The sequence below is a fragment of the Papio anubis genome, chromosome 14 (genome assembly GCF_008728515.1).
Source record: "Papio anubis isolate 15944 chromosome 14, Panubis1.0, whole genome shotgun sequence".
Taxonomy (NCBI): domain Eukaryota; kingdom Metazoa; phylum Chordata; class Mammalia; order Primates; family Cercopithecidae; genus Papio; species Papio anubis.
In genome coordinates, this window is record NC_044989.1 from 10,939,174 (window position 1) to 10,962,276 (window position 23,103).

General features: G+C 49.3%; 1 protein-coding gene across 3 annotated transcripts; it reads left to right on the forward strand.

Annotated features, from left to right (window-relative positions):
• Window positions 1-1,237: 1,237 nt before the first annotated feature.
• On the forward strand, window positions 1,238-23,054 carry C14H2orf50 (chromosome 14 C2orf50 homolog). 3 transcript variants are annotated; one of them, XM_009183678.4, is made up of 4 exons: window positions 1,238-2,008; window positions 8,548-8,587; window positions 11,576-11,798; window positions 22,854-23,054. In XM_009183678.4, exons 1-3 carry the CDS (start codon window positions 1,746-1,748, stop codon window positions 11,765-11,767), a joined length of 495 nt encoding a protein of 164 aa, XP_009181942.2. In that variant the 5' UTR covers window positions 1,238-1,745; the 3' UTR covers window positions 11,768-11,798; window positions 22,854-23,054. The 3 variants fall into 3 exon arrangements, with proteins under 3 accessions (XP_009181942.2, XP_021780267.2, XP_021780266.2); XM_021924575.2 differs by lacking the exon at window positions 8,548-8,587; XM_021924574.2 differs by lacking the exons at window positions 8,548-8,587; window positions 22,854-23,054 and having other exon boundaries at window positions 11,576-12,507.
• The last annotated feature ends 49 nt before the right edge of the window (window positions 23,055-23,103 follow it).

Sequence of the window (23,103 nt, forward strand, 5' to 3'; positions counted from 1 at the left end):
TATCCTTATGCAAGTGTGGGAAGACAAGGCTGGCAGCTCTTTCTGGCCTGGCTCTCAGCCCTGTCTTTTCCACGCCAGCCCTCCACCTGAGCCCGGTAGGGGCTTCATTGCCATTGCTTACCCACACCATGGCAATGGCGACCTCACCTGTTTCTTACCCCTTTCCTGATGGTTCTGTTCCCTGCAGTTCCGTTGGGGCTCACAGCCCATCAGTATCTCCCCACTGGGTACAGGATACAGTGGAAAACACCCCGGGGCCTGCCCCCATGTGCCCTGCCACCCCCGTCCTTGTCTCCTCTCCCACATCTCCCAAAATGCCAGGCTCTCTTTTGCATCCAAGCTTTTGTGGTCACCCCGGTTTTTCTACCTGGCAAGTCCTTTCACCTGTGAAGTCCCAACTCCTTGCTGCCTCCCTCACAGAAGCAGAATCCAGCAGGGGCACACAGGACTGGCCACAGGGCGAGCTCAGTGGTTCCCTGGCTGCCCTGCACCCCAGGCACTCTGCGCAGGCCTCTATTCATCAGGGTTTTGTCTGCACTTAGCTCTTCCTGTACAACGATAGGAAGCAGCGGTCCAGCTGAATGGACCCACAGAGAAGCTGCGTGGAAGGAACTGTGAATCTGCCAGCACCTACCGGAACGGCACGAAACCCAGAGAACCGCCAGCACCTACCAGAACAGCACGAAACCCAGAGAACCGGAAGCAGAGAGTGCAGGAGGCAGAAGTGATGAGAGCAGCGGGCATCCCTGGAGCTCAGCTGAGCCAGACCAGGAGAGGCTGCCACGGAGGGAGCCTGGCTGCACCCAGTTAGAACAGAAACAGGGCTGAGGGCTCGGACCGTGAGCCCTCAGGTTCTCCCTGTTCCCTTCAGCTGGTGACTGTGTGACCGTGGGCGGTCACTTAATCTTGCCAGTAAGGGCCTCAGTTTCCTCATCTGTAGAATGGCGTTGGAAAGGCATGGCTGGGAGGTCTCAGACATAAAGCAGAGTGCTGTGTGAACGCTCCGGGTTTACAGACAGAGCGGATGTTCCTAGTGCATTGCACTCATTTTCCCTCGCCCGACAGAAGCTCATGACCTCCTCCATTGTTCCCAAACAAGCAGGAAGCTTCACACTGATGCCTGATCCACAATTCCCAGAGCGCCCTCAGGGCCACCATCTCGTGCAAGCCTCGTAGCATCCACGAGGGGGCAGCACAGGACTATCATCGCCCCACGGCCTGAAGGCGGCTGCCGGAAGCCAAGTGCGACAATGGTGGGGGTGGCCCCCAGGAGCCCCGGCTTCGCTCCCTCCTCCTCCCCTACCCTGCTCGGAGGACTCCGGCCTCGGGGTAGGGGGCTGCTGAACTGGGCGTGGCATCTACTCAAGAACTCTCTACCCCCCAGCCCTAGGGCTCAGATCACACACACACACACACACACACACACACACACACGCACACACGCACACACGGGGCCCGCCTCTTTCCTGGGAGCTGCCCGTTCCCAGGACAACAGTCAACACGGGCGGGAGTTCAAAACAAAACTGGGCTCAAATGCTCTCCCCATCAGCCACTCTGAGCTCGAGGCCTAAAGCGACAGTGAGGAGGACCCTGCCCAGGCTGTCCCGGGGTTAGGAGGGAGAGAGTGTTCCAGGAGGAGGTTTGAGCTGAGCTCAGGCACAGGTCTCTCTCTCTCTCTCTCTCTCTCTCTCTCTCTCTCTCTCTCACACACACACACACACACACACACACACACACTTGCACCCATGGGGAGCCACCCCACCCCTGGGCTCCAGAGAACCACATCACCTGGGCACCGATTGTCCCCCACCAGGCCGCCAACCTCTGTCTCCCCAGCTGCCCGGATTGGCCCTATGGTCAGCAGAGGTCTTGCTGGTGGCTGTCAGGCCCCCCAGGCTCTGAAGGCGCAGCGGGTGGCCCAGGGAGCTGCCTGCGGTGGCGGTGGCGTGCAGCAGGACCAGCTGTGGCGGGAGCTCCTGGAGGCCGAGCGTCGGGGCCAGCGGCGCTGGTGAGTCCCTGCCCTTCCTTCTCCACCCTGACCCCCGCAACCTGACTACAAGTTGGGGAAACTTTTGGAGAAAGGGAGATGGCTGGGCAGCTGATCCGCGCTGAGGGACAGAGAGCATGGCATGCCCGCGGGGGAGGCGGGTCACCAGCCCAGCCTAGAGCCAGACCCGAGCCTGAGCTAGGAAGCCAGGAAGATGGAGGCCGGGATCAGATGCCGCTGGGTCCGAGCAGCCCCGCCTCCCTGGAGCAGGAGCCTGCTGGCCTAGTCTGGGTGAGAGGCGCTGGCCATCTGACCTGACTCTGGGAAAGATGCTCCTTCATGCCTTCATTCAACCAAAAATCCCGATGAGCCGCTGTGAAACGAGACCAGATGCAACAAGGGACTGGACAGACCTGGCCATGGCTCCACGGAGCCTTCATACTCCAGACAGGGCAGCCAAAAAGCAAGCAGAAAAGCAAACAAGTACAAATCTGTAAGAAGTGTGACCAGCGGTAAGAAGGAAACAGTTCAGGGTTAGGGGGAGAGCCGGCTGAAGGCCTCTCTGAGGAGACTTTTAAGCTGAGACATGAAATAGGAGAAGGAGCCAAGAGTTTGACGTATCTAAAAAACAAAACAAAGAATTCGTGTAGCTGAGGCACAGGGAGTGAGGAAGGCCACAGGATAAGGGGGAGCAGCCAGGGGGGCCACCCCAGCCCTCGTAAAAGTCTGGATGCATTTTTTCCAAAGGAGACACCATCCAGGATTTTAAGCAAGAACATGGCATGATCTTTAAGCAAGAACATAGCATTTTTAAATGAGCAGCCTGATAGATTCTAGGAAGCACTCATCTTGCACCGCTGAAACTTCATACCGGTGGATTAGCAACGCCCCATTCCCCCTCCTCCCAGCCTCTGGCACCCACCATTCTAGTCTTTACTCCCAGGAGTCTATTTTCAGTGCCTCATAGAAGTGAAGTTGTGCAATATTTGACTTTCCATGTCCGTCTTGTTAGCTTAGCATCCTGTCCTCCGGGTACATCCATCTTGTCGCGTATTACAGAATTTCCTCCCATTCTAAGGCTGAATGTATACATGTGCAGTTTCTTTATTCATTTGTCAATGGACTTTACGTTGCTTCCACATTTGACTGTTATATGTATTGCTACAATGGACATGGGAGTGGTTTCAATTCTTTTGGATGAATTCTCAAAAATGGATGTCTGAGTCCATTTTGCATTGCTGTCAAGGAACACCTGAGGCTGGGTAATTTATAAATAAGTTTATTTGGCTCACCGTTCTGCAGGCCGTACAAGCATAGTCTTGGAATCCACTTGGCTTCTGGTGAGGGTCTCGGGAAGCTTACAATAATGGCAGAAGGTGAAGGAGGAGCAGGCATGTTGCATGGTAAGAGAGGGACCCAGAGAGAGAGGGGGAGGTGTCAGGCTCTTTTTAACAACCAGCTCTCTCCTGTGAACTAATAGCGCAAGAGCTCATTCATTACCGCAAGGAAGGCACCAAGCCAGTCACGACCCAAACACCTCCCACTGGGCCCTACCTTCAACACTCGGGATCACATTTCAATATGAGATTTGGAGAGAACAAACACTCAAACCATATTGGAGGGATTGCAGGATTATATGCTACCTCTATTTTTAATTTTTTGAGGAACCTCCATTGTCTTTTCCATAGCAGTGGCACCATTTTGCATTCCCATCAGCAGTATCTCAGCATTCCAGTTTCTCCACACAATGGCCAACACTCATTGATTGTCTTTTGGTTTTTGATAACAACCATCCTAATAGGTGTGAGGTGGTATCTCGTTGTGATTTTTTGTTTTGTTTTGTTTTGAGATGAAGTCTCACTCTGTCACCCAGGCTGGAGTACAGTGGTGTGATCTCGGCTCACTCCAACCTCTGCCTCCCAGGTTCAAGCAATTCTCCTGCCTCAGCCTCCCAAGTAGCTGGGATGACAGATGCCCTCCACTACTTCTGGCAATTTTTTGTATTTTTATTAGAGACAGGTTTTTACCATGTTGGCCAGGCTGGTCTTTTTTTTTTTTTTTTTTTTTTGAGACGGAGTCTTGCTCTGTCACCCATGCTGGAGTGCAGTGGTGCGATCTCAGCTCACTGCAAGCTCTGGCCAGGCTGGTCTTGAACTCCTGACAGCAGATGATCCACACGCCTCAGCCTCCCAAAGTGTTGGGACTACAGGTATGAGCCACCGTGTTTGACCTCTGTGGTTTTGATTTGCATTTCTCTGATGATGAGTGACATTGATAATCTTTTCATATATTTATTGGCCATTTATTTATCTTCTTTGGAGAAATGTCTATTCACGTCTTTAACCCATTTTTTCAATTGGGTTATTTGGTTTTGTGCTACTAAGTTGTAGAAGTTTCTTATACATTTTGGAAATTAACTCCTTATCAGAAATATGATCTGTAAATGTTGTCTCCCATTCTGTGTGTTGCCTTTTCACTTTGTTGCTTGTTGCCTTTGCTCTTCAGAAGTTTTTGAGTTTGATGTAATCCCATCTGTCTATCTGCTTTTGTTTCCTGTCCTTTGTGTGGCATATCCATGGAATAATTGCCAAGCCCAATGTTATGAAGCTTCCTTCTATGTTTTTGAGTGGATTGGTATGTATCATGTTAAAAAGGATCCAATTTCATTCTTTTGCATATGAAAAACTTCTGCACAGCAAAGGCAACAATTAACAGAGTGAAAGGCAACAATTAACAGAGTGAAAAGGCAACCTACAGAATGACAGAAAATATTTACAAACTGAGTAAATGTGGGAGGAAAGGTGAGGAAGGAATAAAGGATGACAAGTCTCAGCTTGAATAATTAATAGGGAGGAGAAGATAAATGATGAAGATGCTGAGTTCTGGTGAGTTTTAAATGTCCGAACCACGTCTAGATGGAGCTGCCAGGAGGTAGTTGAGTGTGAGAGTCAGGAGTTGCGCATTAAAAACCCGTCCAGAAGGGGAGAATGAGGACTGGCTGCGAATGGACACAAGGTGTTTTGTGGGTGATGAAATGTTCTGGAATCAGAAAGTGGTGATGTGGTTGCCCAATTCCGTGAATATATTAAAGTCATTGAATTGTGTGCTTTAAAAAGTAAATCTTGGCCGGGCGCGGTGGCTCAAGCCTGTAATCCCAGCACTTTGGGAGGCCGAGACGGGTGGATCACGAGGTCAGGAGATCGAGACCATCCTGGCTAACACGGTGAAACCCCGTCTCTACTAAAAAAATACAAAAAACTAGCCGGGCGAGGTGGCGGGCGCCTGTAGTCCCAGCTACTTGGGAGGCTGAGGCAGGAGAATGGCATGAACCCGGGAGGCGGAGCTTGCAGTGAGCTGAGATCTGGCCACTGCGCTCCAGCCTGGGCGACAGAGCGAGACTCTGTCTCAAAAAAAAAAAAAAAAAAAGTAAATCTTATGGAATGCGAATTCTATCGCAGTTTTAGCAGGAAACGGGTGGGCATTGGCCCCAGCGATGTGAATAAGCTCTCCCCGGAAGAGCACAGTGGATCAGAAGAGGCGAGGATGCAGGACAGAACTTGCAACGTTTACTAGAAAGGCAGAGATGCTGCCAGGAAACACCAGAGAAGAAAGCCAGGGGCATAAGGAGGTGTAAAGACCAAGGGGAAAGAGTTTTGCAAGGTCTGGAAAGCCCAAAGAGGAATGTGTAAGGCAGTGCTGCCTGACAGAAACACAATGTGAGCCAGACACATAGCTTAAATGTTCTAGTGCTGCTTTGAAAAATGAAACAAGAGGTCGGGAACAATGGCTCACACCTGTAATCCCAGCACTTTGGGAAGCTGAGGCAGGCAGATCACCTGAAATCAGGAGTTCGAGACCAGCCTCGCCAACATGGTGAAACCCCATCTCTACTAAAAATACAAAAACTAGCCAGGCATGATGGCATGCACTTGTAATTCCAGCTACTCAGGAGGCCGAGGCAGACAGAGTTGCTTGAACCCGGGAGGCGGAGGCTGCAGTCAGCTAAGACTGTGCCACTGCACTCCAGCCTGGGCGACAGAGTGAGACTCCATCTCAAAAAAACCAAAAAACAAAAAGAACTTGTAGCAATAAAAATATATAAAGTTGAAATACAAGACACAACTGAAGTCAGACTTCATAAACTCAAGACAGGAGAAATTATTCAGAAAATCAAGACAGAAAACACAAATGACGAATTAAAAATGTAGAGAAACTGAACAAGAAGCTCCAACCTATCCTTAATCAAAACTCCCAAAGGAGAGAATGGGAGAGAGAAAATGTCTAAAGAGAAAGTAAGTGAGAATTTTCCAGAACCAAAGAAATGCAGGAGTCCACAGATACTAAAGTAGGTGTTCCACAAAAACAGGTGCATTAACAAGAAAATAAGACATGGAATTCCCAAAGAGGGGGATGCCAGCGTGTTGGTGAAGGAAGGGACCAGCCTGTGATCTTGAGGCACGGCCAGGCCAGTGGGAGCAGGAGGACACGGGGCTTCCGAGGAGGCTAAGAAAGGTTTTAAAGGAATGTTTATTATCTGATGCACATGACAGTGTAGAAAATAATATTGAGAGGGACTTTTCAGTTTTATTGGAACATCTGGAATCAATGATCAGTACATAGAAGCCTAAAAAAAACTGGGAGGAAATGTAATTTCTCTGTTAGCTCTAGAAAGAATACAAGGTTATACAAGAACAGAATTGGGGTATATTGCACTCCTTAGTTCATCAGGGAATAACATTTACATAACCATAAGAATCAAAATGACATATATCAATTTAACCAAGATCTGTAATGATTTTGAAAGAACAAAGGGAAGGGCAGGAGTAAGAATGCTAACTCTTCATCTCCTATAATAGGAAGTCGATAGATAAGTTAAAATTTTAGAAAATATTAAGGAACAGCAGTGGATATGGTTTGGATCTGTGTCCCCACCCAAATCACATGCTGAATTGTAATCCCCACTGTTGGAGGTGGGGCCCGGTGGAAGGCGACTGGATCATGGGGTCGGTTTCTCATAAATGGTCTATACCATCCCCATGGTGCTGTCCTCACAGTAGGGAGTTCTCACCAGATTTGGTTCTTTTAAAGTGTGTGGCACTTCCCTTCTGTCTCTCTTGCTCCTGCTCTGGCCATGTGACCTGCCTGCTGCCACTTTGCCTTCCACCATGACTGTAAGTTTCCTGAGACTAACCCAGAAGCTAAGCAGATGCCAGCATCCTGCTTCCTGTACAGCCTGTGGAACTGTGAGCCGGTTACACCTTCTTTATTTTTATTTATTTATTTTTTTCAGATGGAGTCTCACTCTGTCGCCCAGGTTGGAGTGCAGTGGCTCGATCTCTGCTTACTGCAACCTCCACCTCCCGGGCTCAAGCAATTCTCCTGCCTCAGCCTCCCTAGTAGCTGGGATTACGGGAGCCCGCCACCATGCCTGGCTAGTTTTGTACTTTTGGTAGAGACAGGGTTTCACCGTGTTGGCCAGGCTGGTCTTGAACTCCTGACCTCAGGTGATCCACCCACCTCGGGCTCCCAAAGTGCTGGGATTACAGGAGTGAGCCACCGCGCCTAGCCTACACCTTCTTTATAAATTACCCAGTCTCAGGTATTCTTTATAGCAAGGCAAGAATGACGTAATACAGCAGTAGAATCCTATTATTTCAAAATACGGACGCAAAGGCCTGAAGAAACAGCTAAAAGGCTGGCAAAGGTTTGACGCTAAGATGTGAGGTTCAGGGGCTGTGAGGAGGGGGACAGAGAAGGCTGTTTTTATTATGTTTTGTAGAATTGTTTGACTTTTTAAAATTAGATTCAAGTAAAACTAAATGACCAGTGCAAGGTAATACTATCCTTATGGTCCCTCCCTTTTCCTACCCCTCCCTAGCCTTCCTCTGTCACTCACATTGGAAGGTTACAAAGGTTTGGGGACGTGAAAACTTTTTTCTTCAGAGAATGCTTGCCTACTGTAGCCTTCTGAAAATGCACAGAGGCAGGGTGAGATTGTAGCCTTTGCTTGCTTAGGCAGTCCTACCATAGCAACGTCATAGTTGTCATTCTAGGAAAAGTCATTGGAAATTGAAATGTTTGTTCTTTTGGTGGGATACACCATCAATACCTGCTTGGCACTTGGCATTTGTTTCACTTAAAAATTATTTTGTTCTGGCTGGGCATGGTGGCTCATGCCTGTAATCCCAGCACTTTGGGAGGCCAAGGTGGGTGAACCACCTGAGGTCAGGAATTCAAGACCAGCCTACAAATATGGTGAAACCCCATCTCCACTAACAATACAAAAATTAGCCAGGTGTGGTGGCACGCATCTGTAGTCCCAGCTACTTCGGAGGCTGAGACAGGAGAATTGCTTGAACCCGGGAGGCAGAGGTTGCAGTGAGCTGAGATTGCGCCACTGCATTTCAGCCTAGGTAACAGAGCGAGACTCCCTCTCAAAAAAAAAAAAAAATTATTTAGTTCTTCCATGTGATACATTGTTGCATTGACTTGACACAATGAAAGTCATTGAACAATGTCCTGGAAGGAACTCACACAGTCAACATGCTTTTCCTTTCCAGGGTTCAGAACTGGAGTTTCCTGAAAGACTATGACTCAATGGTAAGGAAAAATATGTTCCTGCCAAACATACTTGCGATTGAATATTATTCATTCTTTCCATCATTCAACTGACATTTATTGAAGATCTACTCTGGACTAGATGCTGGATGTGCAGAGATGAGTAAAATACACTCTTGTTTCAAGGAATTGCATTCCTTGGGTCCATTGGAAAGAAAAGTTATATGAAACATTTAGAAATTTGTTTCCTTCAGTGTTTCTTAGTTTTATTAAGATGAACCAATTAGAAATGACAGGCATCTGTTGCTGAAATGTCTCCCCTGACTGAGGATGTCAGCAATGTGTAGTCATATCTGTGTGGCATGCCCAAGAAGGGCAATGAGATTGGGTAAAAATACTTTGTAAACAAATTCCCTGACTCTAGTATCACCACCTGCAATCTATCCTCCACTTCGCCACCACACTGATTTCCCTAAATGGCAGAACTGGCCGTGTAGCTCCCCTGATTAAAATGCTTCAGTAAGTCTGAAGTTTTCAGGTAGCTTACAAAGCCTCCTGTGATCTAAACTATCTATCTCCCCAGTCTCATTACCCACCCCACGCAGACCTCACAACACACTCTTTTTTTTTTTTTTTTTTTTTTAAGATGGAGTCTCACTCTGTTGCCCAGGCTGGAGTGCAGTGGTGTAATCTCAGTTCACAGCAACCTGCACCTCCTGGATTCTAGCGATTCTCCTGCCTCAGCCTCCTGAGTAGCTGAGATTATAGGTGCACACCACCATGCCTGGCTAATATTTGTGTTTTTAGTAGAGAGGGGGTTTCACTATGTTAGCCAGGCTGGTCTCGAACTCCTGACCTCAATTATCCAACTGCCTTGGCCTCCCAAAGTGCTGGGATTACAGGCATGAGCCACCACACTCAGCCCCCACAACACTCTTTTATCCATGCCTTTGGGCATGCTGGTCCCCTGCTGGAATGTCCTTCCCACCTGGTCAGCCTGATGGACTCCTATTCACTCTTCAAGACCCTGCTGTAGTGCCTCCCTTTCTGGGGAATCTCCCCTTCCTGGGTAGGCTTGACCAGATCACTCCTTCCTTTGATTCACCAGCATATCTCACCCGTTATTTTGGTATTCTATGTAATGTAATACTGCAATGCCCAATTTCACCAGCTGTGAACTCCTTAAGAGAAAGGATGAGGCCAGGAATGGTAGCCCATGACTGTAATCCCCACACTTGGGGAGGCTGAGGTGGGAGGATCACCTGGACCCATGAGTTCAAGACCAGCCTGGGCAACATAGGGAGACCCTGTCTCTACAAAAAATAACATTATTTTTTAAAAAGAGAAAAGATGAATATGAATTCATCACTGCAGCCTGTCACAACCCTAGCATTTGCCCCATCCCCCAGAGACCATAAAAAAGTGAACATTCGGTTCATGCTGGATGAATGAGTGAATGAAAAGATGGATCTCACTATTAAAAGGATGGTCAGCTGGCTGCGGTGGCTCACGCCTGTAATCTCGATACTTTGAGAGGCCAAGGCAGGTGGATCACCTGAGGTTGGAAGTTCAAGACCAGCCTGATCAACATGGAGAAACCCCGATCTCTACTAAAAATACAAAAATTAGCCAGGTGTGGTGGTGCATGCCTGTCATTCCAGCTACTTGGGAGGCTGAGGAAGCAGAACCGCTTGAACCTGGGAGGCGAAGGTTGCAGTGAGCCGAGATGGCACCATTGCCCTCCAGCCTGGGCAACAAGAGTGAATCTCCATCTCAAAAAAAAAAAAAAAAAAAAAAAAAGGGGGGGATGGTCAAAGGACCAACCTGGAAGATAAGCAATGTGGACAGTCACTCGAGGGGGGTGGCCATGCTTACCTGGACCCTGCCAGGTTGAGGAAAGGTTTAATGCCTGCATTGTGGACCTGCTGGGCTTGTTGCTGTCTATTCTGGAGGGAAATTCAGCTCATGGGACCTGATATCCCGCCCTGTGCATCTGGTCTGGGCTTCCAGCCTGTAAGAGTCTCTCCCTGCTAAGGGCTATGTGATAGCAACCTGACTACTGAAATCTGCATCATGACCAGAGGGTGGAGCCACCTCAGCATGGACTTTGCCAGGTGAAAGCCAGGATCTCCTTACTTGCCAGGTCATGTCACTTCTCTTAGACACAGGGTAGCAGAAAGGTAACCCTAAACAGGGGCAGGAAGAGCTGAGGATGTTTTCCCACTTGTCAGATTTTTTTTTTTTTTTTCAAAACGTGGTCTCACTGTCTCTCAGGCTGGACTATAGTAGCATGATCATGGCTCACTGCAGCCTCAACCTCCTAGGCTCAAGTGATCCTCCCACCTCAGCCTCCTGAGTAGCTGGGGCTACGTGCATGCGCCACCACACCCAACTAATTTTTGTATTTTGAGAGAAAGAAGCCACACAGGAAAGCCATGATTTCACTAATGTAAAGTTCAAAACCAGGCAAAGCTAATGTGTGGCATTAGAGGTCAAGGTCAGGTTGCCTTGGGAGCAGAGACAGGGGTTGAGGGGCTGAAAGGAGGCAGGGGAGGGGATCATACCCCTTGATCTGGTTGGGTACGTGGGCATCTTCACTTTGTGAACATTTGTCAAGCTGGACAGTGAAGGCTTGTGCACTTTTCTGTGTGAATGTTATACTCTAAGTACAAATTTACCAAAAAACAAAAACAAAAATCAAAACCTCCCACCAGATGTAAAACGGCGTCTTAGTCCTGGGGTAGAAAGGGGAATGAGACCTGATCCTTCCCTTGATCTCTGCAGGTCGCAGCATAAAAGTTAAGGGATCTGGGAGGCACCTGGGGAAGGGGAAGTGGAGGAAGAGGAGGGACAAGCTTGGCAGAGGCTGTGGCATCGGGTCACTCTTGGGGGATCCCATGTCCAAACCAGGATTGAATCACCTGGAGACGCTTCACACAGAGAGGCACCTGCCCTCTGCTCTGTTTTCTCCCATCCTAAGGTCCTCCTTTTTCCACGCTCTGTGTAATCCGAGCTGTCCCCTCTCCTCAGGGCAACAAGAAGGAGCCTGAGAAGTTGCCAGACCATGTGCCTCTCTTTTCGGACACAGTTCCCAGTTCCACGAACCAGGTTGTGGGTAGCAGGCTGGACACGCCCCTGGGACAGACTCTCATCCGCATGGACTTCTTCTTCACCGAAGGGGCCCGGAAGAAGAAGCTGGAGGATGAGATGCAGCCCATCTAGGAGCAAGGAGGGCTGGGCTGGCCTTCCCCAGGTGGGTGTGGGTGGGGACAAGAGATCCGGCCCACGACAGCACCAGTCAGCAACCCACACAAGGCAGCTTGGGTCTGCACTGTCTCTAAGCTGCAGAACGCTCTTCGTTGGGCTCCGTGGGGTCACTCTTACACAGTTTTTACACGTGAGATTCAGAGGACTCAGTAACTGGCCCACGGCCATACAACCCCCAGCCTTTCCATCTTGAGAACCCATGGGTGCCCCATGAAAGGGATCCTGCATTGTGGTCAGGAGCACTGAATGCCTGGGTTCAAATCCAGCTCCTGGCTCTGATGAGCTGTGGGACCTTGAGCTGGCTGCTGCAACACTCTGTGCCTCTGTCTCCCCTCCTGCGATTCGGTGTGTTCTCTGCTTGCAGCTACTGTGACAAGTGACCACAAACTGCATAGCTTAAAACAACACAAATGTGTCATCTTACGGCTCTGAAGATCACAACCCTGACATGGGTGTCACTGGGCCAAAATCGACATGTTGCAGAGCTGTGCTCTTTTAGGAGGATCTGGGGAAGAATCTATTTCCACATTTTTTCCAGTTTCTCAAGGCAGCCTGCATTCCTTAGCTTGCAGCTCCTTACTCCATCTTCAATGCCAGCATCTTAGCATCTTCAAATCAGTCTCTATCGCTCGCTCTCTCCTGCCTCACTCCTTCATCTTCTCTCTCTCTCTCTCTTTTTTTTTTTTTTCCAGACAGAGACTCCCATTATCACCTGGGCTGGAGTGCAATGGCATGATCTTGGCTCACCACAACCTCCGCCTCCTAGGTCCAAGCAATTCTCCTGCCTCTGCCTCCTGAGTAGCTGGGATTACAGGCATGTGCCACCATGCCCAGCTAATTTTTTGTATTTTTAGTAGAGACAGGGTTTCTCCATGTTGGTCAGGCTGGTCTTGAACTCCCAACCTCAGGTGATCCACCTGCCTCAGCCTCCCAAAGTGCTGGGATTACAGGTGTGAGCCACCGCGCCTAGCCATACCTGGCTAATTTTTGAAATTTTATGTAGAGATAGGGTCTCACTAGGTTGCCCAGGCTGGTCTTGAACTTTTGGGCTCAAATGATCCTCCCACCTTGGCCTTCCAAAGCACTGGGATTACAGGCATCTGGCTTCACTCCTCCATCTTTTAAGGACCCTTGTGATTATATCACAACCTTCATATTTAAGCAAAAAATGCAGAAAAGGCTTAGTTCCTCTTTGTTGGTTAAAACACAAATGGATTCATTCTTTCAAACATTTGCATTCTCCTCTTCTTCCTGGGCGCTCTGCTAGGCTGTGTTTTCCCTTGGTTTGGGTGGAGCATGTGACAGAGCCATGGCCAGTGGAATGGGAGCAAAAACCCTAGGTCTCCCTTCCAGGTCTGGTCCATGAGACACTCCAGGTATTGGCTTGTTCTCCTTTCCCCATCAGCTGAAGAAGGGAGAGGACTTGGAGGATGCAGGGAAAAGATGGGCACAAGATGGAGGGAGCATGTCAGGCCCACGCCTGGAGCCCTGAGTGAGCTCATGGAGCAGAATCTCCCTACACCCACACTGACACACAAACAAAATAAACAAAAACTGACCAAAAGGAAAACAATAGCCCACACTTCTAGGGTAAAGCATTTTAAATGTATTTTCTCAACAACCTAAGGGAATCATATTCAGGGATTTTATATTCATTTAATACAGGCAAAACCTGAGATTCAGAGAGGTGAAATAAAATCCCAAACATACATTAATGCCAGGCCTCAAGCTTGAAGCCCAGTGTCCTCTGCAGGACCTCAGCCATGGCCTCCAGAAAAGAGAGAAAAATGGGGCAGGGGCTGAAATGACTGCTCTGTCTTTGATGCTTGCTTGGGTCTTATTTGGCAGTAGCTAAATGTCACTGTTATTTGCATGAATTAACTCATTTAATCCTCTCAGCAACCCTATGAGATAGATACTCCTATAAATGAGGCAACTAAAGCACAGAGAGGTTAAGTCATTTGCCCAAGGTCACACAGCTGGCAAGTGGTGAAGCTGGAGTTCAGACTTGGCAGTTGAGTCTGGCTCCAAGGACTATATACTTAAGCACTATGCTATATGGGTCCCCTTTAATCCTCAATAAATTGATTCCCCCAAATTTAGCAAATTACAGGATTTTTCTGCTTAAAGAAAGTCACTTGATCCTTAAGAAAGGGAAAACTGATTTTTTCCAGTCTCCAGGATCCCTACTACCACCAAGAATAGATCATTGGTGTTTCCAGGTACACAGGACAGGACACATTATTTCCATGCAACAGCCCCTATGCCTCATGCCACACCCTGGCCCTGCGCGACTGTGTGATGGAGCAGACCAGGCCCAATGTGACTTGGCCAGGAAGAGGCCCAACCCTTCCTACTTGGATCTGGAGGCCACCGCCTTCTTTCTCAGTGTCTGACATGAAAGCTGGGCTCCCTCTTCACTCTGAGATCATCAGCTGGGCAAAGATCAGTGGCCAGGATAGCCAGGGGTCCTGGTCACATCCTGGCAGCATCCCATGAAGGTCAAGTGCTTGCCCTCGGACTGGGTGGGTACAAAGATGCTGGAGGCTCCTTAAAGACCCAATCTATGTTTTTGCCCTGAGTCTGCCTTATATTATTCTCACACTCAAAATCAAGATTTCCATTTGAGAGAGAGAGAGGCACTAGAAAAGTCGAGGTTAAGGATGGCTGCAGGTGGTCAGGCCTGTGCAGAGGGGAGGGAATCGTTGAGTGCCCAGGAGGGCAGTGAGGAGGGCCATGGACCTGTGCCGGTTCTGCCACTCCTGGAAGCACAGCCACTTACAGACAATGTAACCTATAAGCACAGACTCTGGGCTTGGCACATTACCAACATTGTGTCTTTTGCATGTATTATAATTGTCACCATTTGAGAGGTTTGGAAACTAAGCCAAAGACTTCATTCAATCTGGTCAGGGTCTCACAACTAGTGAAGGGCCAGGATCCATCTCATGTGTGACTTCTCCGTGCTGCCTTCCCCGCTCCAGGCCTCAGTCTCCACAGTTATAAAATGAGGGGAAAAGGGAAGAAGACAGATTTAAGGGCATCTCCAGCTCCAGGATTCTCTTCTTTGAGCATTCAGGGAGTACTGAAGAAAAAAGGGGTTTGAATTCTTTCACAGAGTGCATTAGTCAGCTATGATAATGCTGTATAACAAAACATCCCCTTTGTTGCTCACAGGTCTGCATGTAGCTGGGGCTCAGGTGATTTTGGCTGGACTTGGCTAGACTTTCCTCCACATTTCAGGTTAGGTTCAAGTATTTTGTGCATGTCTCTCATTCTCTTGGACTGAAAGCCTCCTGGGGCATGATTTTCTCATGGCACATCACCAGGGCTCAAGGGCTCAACAGAACCGTGCAGGCACGCTGAAGGTTTCTGCATGCAGAAATGCTTTCTGTACTCTGCAATGACCTGTCATCACACCAAAACCATCCTCACAACCAGGCCCACCCACTCTCTGCTCCTTGCCACATCTGCCTTCTTTTCAAGAAGATGCCTGCTTCTAACCTTCCCCATTTCACCCCCTGGGAGCCCAGGAAACCAGGACAGACGGGCATCTGCAGTGAAATCCCAACGCCAGCCTTTCAGCTCGTTTGGGCCAGAACAAGGGAGGGTGGATGGGCTAGGAGGTCACAAAGAAGTGGGCACCAAGCCTGCAGTGTCAGTGCCAGCAAAAGGAAAAGGGGGTGTTACCAATAAAGAGATGGGCACTTGGAGACCAAGGACCAGAAGACAGCTGGGCTTCAGGAAAAGGACTGGATTCAAGAGCTGAGAGCCGTAACGAGCCTGGAGGGACACTTGCTTCACTTTTTTTTTTCTTTTTTGAGATGGAGTTTCACTCTTGTTGCCCAGGCTGAAGGGCCATGGTGCCATCTCGGCTCACTGCACCCTCCGCCTCCCAGATTCAAGCAATTCTCCCGCCTCAGCCTCCTGAGTAGCTGGGATTGCAAGCATGTACCACCACACCCAGCTAATTTTTGTATTTTTAGTAGAGACAGGGTTTCTCCATGTTGGTCAGGCTGTTCTCGAACTCCTGACCTCAGGTGATCCACCTGCCTCGGCCTCCCAAAGTCCTGGGATTACAGGCATGAGCTACCGCACCAGGCCATGAAAACTATTTTCGATTGAAGAATGCAGAATAAACGATAATAGAAAAATCACCATTTAATGACTCACAGCAATAACTGATTTAGGCAAGAGTCAATAAAAGACACTAAAATGACTGAAAGATTCTTAGGGAACGGTAAATGCTGAAATCTAGAAGATACTGCCTTAACCAAACTATTAAGCCAAACCTCACCAATAACAGGACAGCTGACACTGTGCTCCCCTGGTGTGGTTCACTGAAAACAACTCTACCTACTTCACTGAGGAAGCACTCCTGCCAAAAAAAAAAAAGTAACTAGAGTGTAATCAGGAAGAAACTCTCAGCAAACCCAAATTGAGAAACATTCTGCCAAAGAGTTGGCCTTGATTCTTCAAAAATGTCAATGTCTGCCCAGGCGCTGTGACTCACACCCATAATGCCAGCACTTTCGGAGGCTGAGGTAGGCATATGGCTTGAGCTCAGGAGTTTGAGACCAGCCTGTACAACATGCTGAAACTGCATTGAGAGGTGACAATGTGCTAGCAGCCCTCACTCTCGGTGCCTCCTCAGCCTGGGCATCCACTCTGGCGGCGCTTGAGGAGCCCTTCAGCCCACCAGTGCACTGTGGGAGCCCCTCTCTGGGCTAGCCGAGGCCGGAGCCAGCTCCCTCTGCTTGCTCGGGAGGTGTGGAGGGGGCCCCGGCCCAGGGCAGTGAGGGGCTTAGCACCCGGGCCGGCAGCTGCGGTGGTTGCACCGGGTCCCCCAGCACTGCCGGCCCGCATGCACTGCTCTCAAATTCTCGCCGGGCCTCAGCCGCCTCCCCACTGGACAGGGCTTGGGACCTGCAGCCCGCCATGTCTGAGCCCCCACCTCTGCGGTGGGCTCCTGCGCAGCCGACACCCCCTGCTCTGCGGCCGGGTCCCATCAACCACCCAAGGGCTGAGAAGTGCGGGCACACGGTGCGGGACTTGCGGGCAGTTTGGCCTACAGCCCCAGTGCGGGATTCACTGGGTGAAGCCAGCTGAGCTCCTGAGTCTAGTGGGGACTTGGAAAACCTTTATGTCTAGCTAAGGGATTGTACACAGCTAAGGGATTGTAAACGCACCAATCAGCACTCTGTGTCTAGCTCAAGGTTTGTAAATACACCAATCAGTACTCTATATCTAGCTAACCTAGTGGGGACTTGGAGAACTTCTCTGTCTAGCACTCTGTGTCTAACTAAAGGATGTTGGACGCACTCAGCACTGTGTCTAGCTCTGGGTTTGTAAATACACCAATCAGCCCCCTGTGTCTAGCTCAAAGTTTGTAAATACACCAATCAGTAGTCTGTATCTAGCTAACCTAGTGGGGACTTGGAGAACTTTTCTGTCTAGTATTCTGCGTCTAGCTAAAGGATTGTAAACGCACCAATCAGCACTCTGTCAAAATGGACCAATCAGCTCTCTGTAAAATAGACCAATCAGCAGGATGTGGGTGGGGTCAGATAAGGGAATAAGAGCAGGCTGCTGGAGCCAGCAGTGGCAGTTTGCTGGAGGTCGGTTCATACGGCGTGGGAGCTGTGTTGTTTTGCTCTTTGGGTCCCCACTGCCTTTAAAAGCTGTAGCACTTAGGAAGGTCTGTGGCACTTCTCCTGTCAGCGAGACCACAAACCCAGCAGAAGGAAGAAGCTCTGGACACATCTGAATGTCTGAAGGGATAAACTCCAGACACACCATCTTTAAGAACTGTAACACTCACTGTGAGGGTCCGTGGCTTCATTCTTGAAGTCAGTGAGACCAAGAACCCACCGATTCCGGACATAGCATCTCTACTAACAAAATACAAAAAATTAGCCAGGTGTGGTGATTCATGCCTGTAGTCCTAGCTACTTGGGAGGCTGAGATGGGAGAATCACCTGAGCCCGGGAAGTCAAGGTTGCAGTGAGCTGTGATCTCACCAGTGCCCTCCAGCCTGGGTGACAGAATGAGACCTTGTGTCAAAAAATAAATAAACGTCAATGTCAGAAAAGTCTAAAGGAAGGCTGAAGTGATTCAGTCCGTGATCCTTGACTGGATCCTGGGTCACGAAAAGCAGCTCTAAAGGACGCTTTGCAGATAAATGTTAGCTAACACTATTGTATCAGCAAGAAAGTGCAGAGTGTGGTGATTCCATTGAGACTGCAGAAGAAAGCCTGTGTGTGTGTGTGTGTGTGTGTGTGTGTGTGTGTGTGTGTGTTTTAAGACAGTGTCTCACACCATTGCCTAGGCTGGAGTACAATGGCACAATCTTGGCTCACTGTAACCTCCACTTCCTGGGTTCAAGTGATTCTCCTGCCTCAGCTTCCCAAGAAGCTGGGATTACAGGCACGTGCCACCGTGGCCAACTAATTTTTTGTATCTTTAGTAGAGATGGGGTTTCACCATGTTGGCTTAGCTAGTCTCAAACCCTTGACCTCATGATCCATTCACCTCAATCTTCCAAAGTGCTGGGATTACGGGCATGAGCCACTGTGCCCAGCCGAAAGCCCTTGTTCGTAGGTGTTTGCCGAAAAGTGCCATGATATATATAAGAAACCTGCAAGTAGCTTAACGAAAAATTCGTGTTTAGAAATTTTGTTTTTTGGAGATGGAGTCTCGCTCTGTTGCCCACGCTGGAGTGCAGTGGCATGATTTCGGCTCACTGCAAGCTCCACCTCCCGGGTTCATGCCATTCTCCTGCCTCAGCCTCCTGAGTAGCTGGGACTACAGGCGCCTGCACCATGCCCCGCTAATTATTATTATTATTTTTTTAGTAGAGACGGTGTTTCACTATGTTAGCCAGGATGGTCTCGATCTCCTGTCGTCGTGATCCACCTGCCTCGGCCTCCCAAAGTGCTGGGAGTACTGGCGTGAGCCACCACACCCGGCCGGGTTTTTTTTGAGACGCAGTCTCGCTCTGTCGCCCAGGCTATAGTGCAGTGGTGCCATCTTGGCTCACTGCAACCTCCGCCTCCCAGGTTCAAGCGATTCTCCTACCTCGGCCTCCAGAGTAGCTGGGATTACAGTCACCCGTCACCATGCCTGGCTAATTTTTGTATTTTTGTAGAGACAGGGTTTCACCATGTTGGCCAGGCTGGTCTTGAACTCTTGACCTCACGTGATCTGCTGGCCTCCACCTCTCAAAGTGCTGGGATTACACGGTGTGAGCCACCGTGCCCAGCGGTTTAGGAATTTATTTTAAAATGAAGGTGGGAGAATGGCCACTGTGAAAGAAAAATAAATCTTAACTCCAAAATCACTAAGCTAAGGAAAAAGTCAAGCTGGGATCTTGCCTCCCATTTTAATTCCTGAATAAGGTGGCTATAAAGATAAAAAAGCTACATGCCTCCCTCACAATTTGCCCACAAGGGAATTCCCTGTGGGCCTCAAGATCTTTACCCTATTCAGGATCATGCCAAGAATTAAATATATATATATATTTACCGTGAAACAGTTCTGTTGCATTTCACCCTGGCAATGTAAACTGATAGCTGATCTTAACAGGTGCAGGACAGAAAAATCATTCCTCTGCTCACCCAAGAGAAATGCTTATCTGATTGCTTCCTCAGACCTACTGTTTATGTAAAAATGAAGAGTCACTGAGCCAGACTAGATTATGTATTCACTGAAAGGCTGATGAAGGACCCAAAAGAATGCAAGCTTTTGTCTCTTATCTACCTATGACCTGGAAGCCCCCCTCTTTGACCTGTCCTGCCTTACTGGACGGAACCAGAGTATATCTTACATATATTAATCCATGTCTCATGTCTCCCTAAAATGGACAAAAGCAAGCTGTACCCCAACCACCTTGGGCACCTGTCATCGGGACCTCCTTGGCAAAATAAACTTTTAAATTGGTTGAGACTTGTCTCAGATATTTTGGGTTTACTGGCACCACCAATGGCTCTTGAGTTCACATCTCCTCTGTTGAAGAGTGGGGAAGTGAGGTTGGGGGAGGTTTGGAATCAGTTTCTGCTCAATTCCATGTTCCCACATGAAGGTGTAACCACCTAAAGAGCTCACCCTGCCCGCTGCCTAGACAGAGCCGATTTATCAAGACGGGAATTGCAATGGAGAAAGAGTAATTCACACAGAGCCAGCTGTGCGGGAGACCAGAGTTTAATGATTACTCAAATCAGTCTCCCTGAGCAGAGCATTCGGGGATGGAAGTTTCATGTTTCTGTTTTTGTTTTTTTGTTTTGTTTTGTTTTGTTTTGTTTTGTTTTGTTTTGTTTGAGACGGAGTCTCGCTCTGTCACCCAAGCTGGAGTGCAGTGGCATGATCTCGGCCCAATGCAACCTGTGCCTCCCGGATTGAAGCGATTCTCCTGCCTCAGCCACCAGAATAGCTGGGATTATAGGTGCCCGCCACCACGCCTGGCTAATTTTTGTGTGTTTAGTAGAGACGGGGTTTTGCCATGTTGGCCAGGTTGGTCTCTTACTCCTGACCTCAGGTGATCCGCACACCTCGGTCTCCCAAAGTGCTGGGATTACAGGCGTGAGCCACCACGCTCAGACTGGGAATGGAAGTTTTTAAAGATAATTTGGCCGGTAGGGGCTTGGGAAGTGGAATGTGCTGATTGGTCAGGATGGAGATGGAATCATAGGCGGGGTGGGGGGGGGGGGGGGAGGGAAATTTTCTTGCTGTCTTCTGTTCCTGAGCGGGGACTGCAGAACTGGTTGAGCCAAATAATTGGTCTGGGTGGTGTCAGCTGATCCATCCAGTGCAGGGTCTGCAAAATATCTCAAGCACTGATCTTAAGTTTTACAATAGTGATGTGATCCCCAGGAGCAATTTGGGAAGGTTCAGACTCTTGCAGCCAGAGCCTGCATGACCCTAAACTGTAATTTCTAATCTTGTAGGTAATTTGTTAGTCCTACAAAGGCAGACAGGTCCCAAGGCACAAAGGTGGTCTTTTCAGGAAAGGGCTATTATTAATTTTGTTTCAGAGTCAAACCATAAACTAAATTCCTTCACAAGGTTGGTTCAGCCTATGCCCAGGAAGGAACCAGGACAGCTTAAAGGTTAGAAGCAAGATGGAGTCAGTTAGGTCTGATCTCTTTCACTGTCATAATTTCCTGTTATAATTTTTGCAAAGGCGGTTTCAATGAGACTCCGTGGCCAGCTTCACTCAGGGAGCTGATTCACTCTGTGTGGCTGTGGCCCAGGAGTGGGGTCAGGTCCTGTAACAGACTGTGACCAGGCTGCCATGTAGCTGGGGAGGAGGCAGAGGTCTCTAACACGGGGGCACTATCTTGTCCTGCAGAGATATCCCAGTGAGTGTGCACTGTAGAGACCCCCGTCCAGACACTCCCCAACCTCCTGAAGCGACAGAGGAGCCTCACAGATCAGCCGTTTTGAGGTTATCCTCTGAGCAGAAGAGCTGGCATGCTCTTGAGATGTATCGCTGGGCATAGGGGCTGAGACCCAAATGCCTGCCTGCATGGCCCAAACCTGGCTCCCCCTAGGACCGCCCCCATCCCCACACAGCTTCAGGAACAAAGCCAGTGCCCACAAATCCCAAAAAGGTTTTGCTAGTTTGCACCTGGTGGGGTATGACCATCTCCGTTGAGCACCTATTCTGTACCTCTCAATAACCTTCTGAGGCGGATGGTTCTCCCGTTTTAAAAATGACACCGAGGAACAGGGAAGTTAAGGTCTGTTCAAGATCATGCAGTCTGTAGGGGCCAATGCTAGGAGGATAGCTGAGATCTGCCTAACCCCCAAGGGCCACACACCCACATCACCCCATCCCGGTCTTCACGCAAAGTAGCCAGGGAGGGATCTAGGAGCCAGGAAGAAACCTCTTCCACAGCCCTGCCTCACCCAGCTGACCCCCAGAGCAGTGTCCTAGACCAGTAGCAGCATTTGTTCCACAGTGGAGGAGGCTACTCCCTGCGTGGTCCTGGGAGCACGCATACCTCTCAAAAGCCCCTCATGCAGCCTGCATCCCCAAATGTTAGCACAGGCTGGGCCCCAGGTGGGAGCAGCTCCCTCCTAAGGCTAGTCCTGGGGGCCCAGATCCTGGCCACCCCCTGGAATAAACAGAGTCCAAGGCTGGGGCAGAACACTTCCAACCAGGACCACCTCCTTGCTTCAAGGGGCGTGCCACATACCATGATGAAAGTAAAACACCTGGCACACAGGAGGCACTCAACAGGTTCTAGATGTTTCTGTAGTCATTGCTGCTGATGCTTGTTAAAAGCTCTTTACGCCAGGTGCGGTGGCTCATGCCTGTAATCCCAGCACTTTGGGAGGCCAAGGCGGGTGGATCACCTGAGGTTAGGAGTTCGAGACCAGCCTGACCAACACGGTGAAACCCCGTCTCTACTGAAAATACAAAAATTAGCCGGGCGTGGTAGCACATGCCTGTAATTCCAGCTACTTGGGAGGCTGAGGCAGGAGAATCACTTGAACCCGGGAAGTGGAGGTTGCAGTCAGCAGAGATCGTGCCACTGCACTCCAGCCTGGGCGACAAGAGTGAAACTCCGTCTCAAAGAAAAAAAAAAAGCTCTTCTATTTTCTTCTTCAAAAAATTTATATATATATATAAAATTTATTTGTTTTGAGACAGGGTCTGGCTCTGTCTCCCAGGCTGGAGTGAAGTGGCGCGATCTCGACTCACTGCAACCTCCGCCTCCTGGGTTCAAGCCATCCTCCTGCCTCAGCCTCCTGAGTAGCTGGGCCCACAGGCATGCACCACCATGCTCGGCTAATTCTTGCATTTTTAGTAGAGGCGGGGTTTCCCTGTGTGGCTCAGGCTGGTCTTGAACTCCTGGCCTCAAGCAGTCTTCCTGCTTCAGGGGCAATAATGATCAGTATCAACCTAGCCAGGGTAGGCCCAAGGCCAATTTCCTTTAAGGGTTCCCTTCTGAACGTCCTGTTCTCATTTGGACTTGGGAGACAGGACTCGCCACCTGTTTTTTGTTTATTTGTTTGTTTGTTTGTTTTCTCTCCATAGGCGGAGGTGATGCGCTGGTAAGGCTCGAGAGAAAGAGCCTCGGCCAGAACTCCAAACTCTGAAGCTGACCCAGCTCCGGTCCCTCACCCTTCCCGGCTGAGGTTTATGGCACAAAACCAGCGATCATAGATTCCGGCATTGCATTTTGGTGCTTTTTTGCCTGCTTCATAACCTGGCCCTAATACACAGGCGATTTTCAGAGGTTGGAAAATGCGTCCTTCCCTTTCCCTCCGTTTGTGGCTTAGACGGT